We start from the raw sequence: 5,663 nt of genomic DNA on the forward strand, positions 1-5,663 counted from the left end.
CTCCCAAACACCGAATTTCTGGCCTCCCTCCCAGAGGTAGGGGCTCTGCGGACGCGCAGGCGTGGGATCCCGGCACGTTCTAACCTGCGCGCCTGCCGGCCTGGGCCTCGACGGCGCACACCGATTTCCGTATCCGGCTCCGGCCGCTCTCTGTCTTAGCCGGGCCCTTATAGCAGGTATGTAGGCATATGAATACGACGGGACGCTCACTGCGGCGTGAGCTGTCAATGTGCTCACCAAGTGCGCACCATTGAAACGGATTTCTCCCTGTCAGGGGTCTTTTCTTAGGGGGATAAAGTACTTAAGTGTGATGTATATGGAGATTCCCACCTTCTGGAGCCCATGGAAGGGAGTCCTTAGACTTGTATTTCTGTTCACAGATCCTGCCCTCAGGCACCTGGATATTCCAAAGGTTGTCTGTGCCTTGCAGCTTTCAAGAATACTTGGAGGTTGTCTATTTGGATGACGTTTTATAAAGCTTGTCTGTGATTTTTCAAAGAGTTGGAGCAATGGTGGGCCCTCCAGCCTCTTCAATTTGCAAATGAGACCAGAAGGAGGAAAATGAATTGTGGGACTTGTTATGCTCCAGGCCTCCTGCCTATCACTTCACGTTGCAGTGCAATCGTCTTTGTCTTAAGAGGTTACTCTGCTGTCTTAACTTTACTCCTTTGAGCCCAGTGGAGATCTGTTTTCTCTCTCTCTCTCTCTCTCTCTCTCTCTCTCTCTCTCTCTCTCTTTAAATCTCCCTCCAAGCGTTTGGACTCAATTATCAGGATTACTTTCTTCCACAGGTCACACTACAGACCTCCAGATACTGGTCTATGGGGTTCAGCCAAGAATGAGTCTCCTGTTCTTCTACCCATGAAGTGTTCTCCAGCTACTTTGCCAACATCCACAGTCATCATGTCTACTTTGCTCCTCAATCTGGATTTTGCGGAACCTCCTCCCAAAAAGGCCTTAAAGGGGAATTCCAAGCACCAGAGTTTTGTCAGGAAACGGCGGTTCTTGGAACAGAAAGGCTTACTGAAAAAGAAGAAGCAGGTGTCTAGAGTGCTCGCAGACACAGCAAAGAAAGAGGAAAGCCTCAAGGTAGAGGGCACTGGGAGAGTACCTCCACTACCTTACAAAAGAAAGACACCTGCCTCCAGCAGTGGGTCAGAACAATCCCTGGACAAGAAAATGGCAGTGTCCTGGCTGACTCCTGCTCCTTCACAAAAGGGTCATTCTGTTGCCACTAAAGTAGATTTCCTAGGGGAATTCCAGAGTGCCCTTCCAGAGATTAAGAGCCACAAAACCTCCCAGAAGAAACGTTCCCAGAAGAAACCCTCTCAGAAGAATGCCTCACAAAACTCTACTCTTGCTCACTCAGAGAATAACTCTGGAGTATCCCAAGAGATGCCAACAAAGATGGTGGCAGTTGACTGTGAGATGGTGGGCACAGGGCCCAACGGAAATATCAGTTCCTTGGCTCGATGTAGCATTGTCAACTATAATGGTGATGTACTTTATGATGAGTACATTCGCCCCCCCTGTCACATTGTAGACTACCGGACCAGGTGGAGTGGTATCCAAAAGCAACACATGGTGAATGCTACACCCTTCAAAATTGCTCGGAGCCAGGTAAAGGGTATAGGACATGCTCCTGCTACTAGGGTGGGTAGGGAGAAGTCATGGTCAGTTTTCAGCAAAGGGTATCATCCTGGGAAGGGCACCAAATGATGGTATAAGGAAGGAGTGGGATATTAGGTGAAGGTGGATTTGCTTTGTTGTGAAGAGTGATGAACAGCAGGAAGATGAATTACAATTAGCTGGTCTAACAGATTTGATTTGCTGTTAGCTGCCTCTTGAATTGCCCCCTCCCTGGAGTTAGTGACCCCTACCCACACTGTATGAAATGCTTCCAGATCTTGTGCCGTTCCCATCAATGGTGTGATCCATATCATTTTCATTGACTGATTTTTCAGAAGATTTCATTAGCCCACCTATTTAAGATCCCAAATGGAATCTTGACCTGAGCAACTGGGAATCTACCTAGGGAGATAACAGCCAGTATTGAAACTGGTTAGAGGGGCAGATATGACTGCCACGTGGAAGGACTTGGTTTGGGAATACATTGTTGACAGAGCACAAGTTTCAGAGAGAAGAGGTGGAGACAGGTGGCTTCTCAGCCTAAAGGAAGGTAGCACGTGAGTGTTGGAGGTTCATGGAATGAACTGGAGCATCTTTGTCTAACTGGGAGAGTTGGCCTGCATTGAAGCAGACAGATATTTTTTTAAAAAATTCCTTGTGTTTGAGGGAAAAACAAAAAAATGGATGCTCGAAGGTTCACAAGTGAGTAAGAAGGGAGAGGGAAAAAGGATCTGGGAGAAAGGTGACTTTGAAAGGCCTCCAGATGGCGCTCTTGGTCCATGACTTTGACACTTGCCCTCCAGTTTGTTCCAAGAGTCTTTATATTCCTGTGGAAGTTTAATAAGCAATGAAGCAAATTAGTGTCATTATTGGAGAGAAAATTAAGAGGAAAATAGAGTAAGTCTAGTCGTGGTGCTAGTTTTTAGAAAGGACTTGGAAGGAAAAGCTGAAGAACAGCTTGTGCATAAGGGACACAATTGGACCAAAGGCTCCTGCCACACACAATGCTCAAGCGAGAGTTGTTAAGACTAAAGTAAATACAAATGAGTCTGCCCCTTCAAAGGGGTCCCCTTGCTGGGCCATGTATATACACTAGGACTATTGCCTTAGTCACAGCCTATTTGGAACCTCACTTTTGGAAGCCATGGCACCTTTTTGTATTCTCATTGGTATCGTATCTTCATGCTTTAGGTTTCTGAAACGTTGATATTATTTGGGTCCAAACCTTGTGTGGCTTAAATGCCTAAGCAGCTGGTAACTGCACTGTGGCTATGAGCAGGAACTGTGAAGCAGTGATGCTGGCTTTCTGTTAAAGTAGCACACGTGTGGGTAACCTGATCACTTCCCTTTGCTTCCTCAGACTATAAGTGAATCTTTTATGTCTTGTAAACTCTCTGAGAATTTGAAGAAAGCATGGACATTCTCCATAAATATCTACACACATAGCATGTTTGTATAATTTTGGCCAGTTGGCTCTCTGGATCCCATCTTTGACTCCAAAGTTCACATGTCTCAGAGAAGTATAACAATAATGTTGAAAGGATTTCTATATGGCCAAGCTGCAAGCCAGTACTGAACTAGTTACACGAACATCTCAAATGTGTATGATTGAAGACTGGAAGCAGATTAGAGTCATTACTGGAGAGAAGATTAAGAGGAAATTAGAGCTGAATCCAGTCAGGGTGCACCATGGAATTTACCTGGTGCAAAGGAGATGGGTTTCAGGAGAAGGAAGGCTTGATGGAAAGAGAATTTCAGGGATTAGATAGGTGGGTAACTGGTGAAAAGAATCTAGAAAGACCAGTGGCTATATGGAGCTTTTAGGACATGGGGACTCCCATCTATGAGCTGGTTTTTTCATCGCCTTTTCTTTTGTACCTGTTTCAGATCTTGAAGATACTTGCAGGGAAGATCGTGGTAGGACATGCTGTCCACAATGACTTTAAAGCCATGCAGTACATTCACCCCAAGTCCCTCACCCGAGACACATCCCATATCCCTCTCCTCAACAAGAAGGCTGACTTTCCAGAGAATGTTACCATGTCTCTGAAGCGTCTCACCCAGAAGCTGCTGAACCGCGACATTCAGGTAGCCTCACTTCAGTGCTGTCTGACCTCTAGCTTGAGGGTCTCAGATTGTAGAGATCCAGGTGGGGCTGTTCTGATAGGAAGAGGCCAAGAATCCTCTCCTCATTTGTACATCAGGAATAAAATTCCTGGGTTTTGCATTTTTCTAGGAACTAAATGTTATTTGCCAGTGAGTCAGAACCAACTAATGAGTGACCCGTCAGTAGGTTTTCAGAGGCAGTGAGTCACGTGGGAGGAGACTGCCTGTCTTTCTTCCTGGCAACTAAATTAGAACACTTTGGAAAAGAGGAAAAGAAATTATCCAGAGTGAGAAGAAAAAAAAACGGTAGATAGATTTCAACCTAGTACGAGAAAGTCATTAACCAGTGGAGCCAGTGGTTGGGAAGGCTGCCTTGTGAGGTACTCCTGCAGGCACTTTATAAATAGGGGTTGACATCCTGCTGTTAGGTAGGTGTTACTGAAGAGATTCCATCATTGTATTCAGCTCCATGATTCCCCAGTGTCCTTTCCATATCTGAGAGCTTCTACTTTCTCATAAATTATAGAGAAACACCTGTTTCCAGACTCCTTAGAGCTAAGGGTCAGAATCTCTTGGGAAAAGGATTTAAAAGACATGCAGAGTTTTTGACCTCTCTGTTCTCTCACTGCAGAATGTGACATATATGTGTTACAGTAGCTTCCTGTAGTTAAACTTAGGGAATTAAGGAATAGGGACAGGGCCCCACTAGCATCCCTGCAGAATAAACTCTGTGTGGGTGTGGAGGGGTAGGAGGTGGTGGTGGAGAAAGTGCGAGAAAATGTTATATGTAAGACCATGTTATATGTAAGACCGAGGTGGTGAGTAGTCTCTTGTGCATTCATCTTTTCTTCCTTCATTATTTAGGTTGGGGACAGTGGGCATTCCTCTGTGGAAGATGCTCAGGCCACCATGGAACTGTACAAGTTGGTTGAAGTTGAATGGGAACAGCACCTGGCGCAGAATCCCCCCGAGGACTAGCCCGCGGTCTGGACACTAGTCACGTCTGGAGGCACAGTCAGCATCCAGGCGAAATGGACCAATGGACAGCTCCGCTGGCCCCACCCCACTGGGAGCTAGGCAGGTTTCCTGCACTTAATATCCATTGAAACTTTACCTCAGGTGTTGTTTTGTGTCTGGTTAAGTCTCCCATGTGGAAGTGAGAACCCCTCCATGTCAGAACCCAGCCACATACAGTTTACCTCTTAAATGGTGCTAACAGCGGGGCCCAGTCAGTCATTTTGACTCAGGGTGTAGGATTTACCAGAAAAGTTATTTCCCCAACTGCCTTATCACTAGGGTGGCCATAAGTCCCAGTTTATGCCTCTTTGTCCTCCAGTAATTAATAGCTCGACAGCACCTAACAACAACAATTAACAGTGTGTTCTTACACTCTCAGAAGTGTCCTGGTTGGGTGGTTAAGTTGACGGTCACATTACATATCACAGATTCTGCCTTTACCTCGGAACCTCCATCTGGCCTGTGACTGGATATGGCCAGTTCTTCTCACATTGACTTCCAGAGGAACCATTCCTGTGGCGTTTTACTTCTCTTTAGGGCTCTAAGCAGTAGAGTTAAGAAAGCATAGCTTAGAAACCCAACTTTTCTAATTTAGGAAAGCAATTTCTTTCCTAAGGATTTATTTCATTCTCGTCCCTCTTTGAGGCTGAAAAAAGAATTTAAAGTGTTTTTATGATTTTTAATCTTTCACTTTGCTGAACCATGATGCCCCTGAAGTCACAAACTATCCCTTTGATAAAATTTTACAATGAAGAAACAATTGTGTGGTGTTTCGTTTTTAATTTTATGTTCAGTAGCTTTGGGGCAGCTCTTGTATGGGCAGGTTCCCAGGGGTTATAGGTGGCACTAGCTGCAGCTTTGTGTTCTAGACTCATGACGAAGCCTTTATGTGGAACCCAGGTGCTTCGGTA

General features: G+C 45.5%; 1 protein-coding gene across 1 annotated transcript; it reads left to right on the forward strand.

Moving 5' to 3' along the window:
- The first annotated feature begins 903 nt into the window (after nucleotides 1-903).
- ISG20L2 (interferon stimulated exonuclease gene 20kDa-like 2) lies at nucleotides 904-4,713 on the forward strand. Its single transcript, XM_006895748.1, has 3 exons — nucleotides 904-1,620; nucleotides 3,517-3,717; nucleotides 4,600-4,713. Exons 1-3 carry the CDS (start codon nucleotides 904-906, stop codon nucleotides 4,711-4,713), a joined length of 1,032 nt encoding a protein of 343 aa, XP_006895810.1.
- Nucleotides 4,714-5,663: the final 950 nt, after the last annotated feature.

The sequence above is a fragment of the Elephantulus edwardii genome, unplaced genomic scaffold (assembly GCF_000299155.1).
Source record: "Elephantulus edwardii isolate Elephantulus edwardi_28Jun2011 unplaced genomic scaffold, EleEdw1.0 scaffold00176, whole genome shotgun sequence".
Classification (NCBI taxonomy): domain Eukaryota; kingdom Metazoa; phylum Chordata; class Mammalia; order Macroscelidea; family Macroscelididae; genus Elephantulus; species Elephantulus edwardii.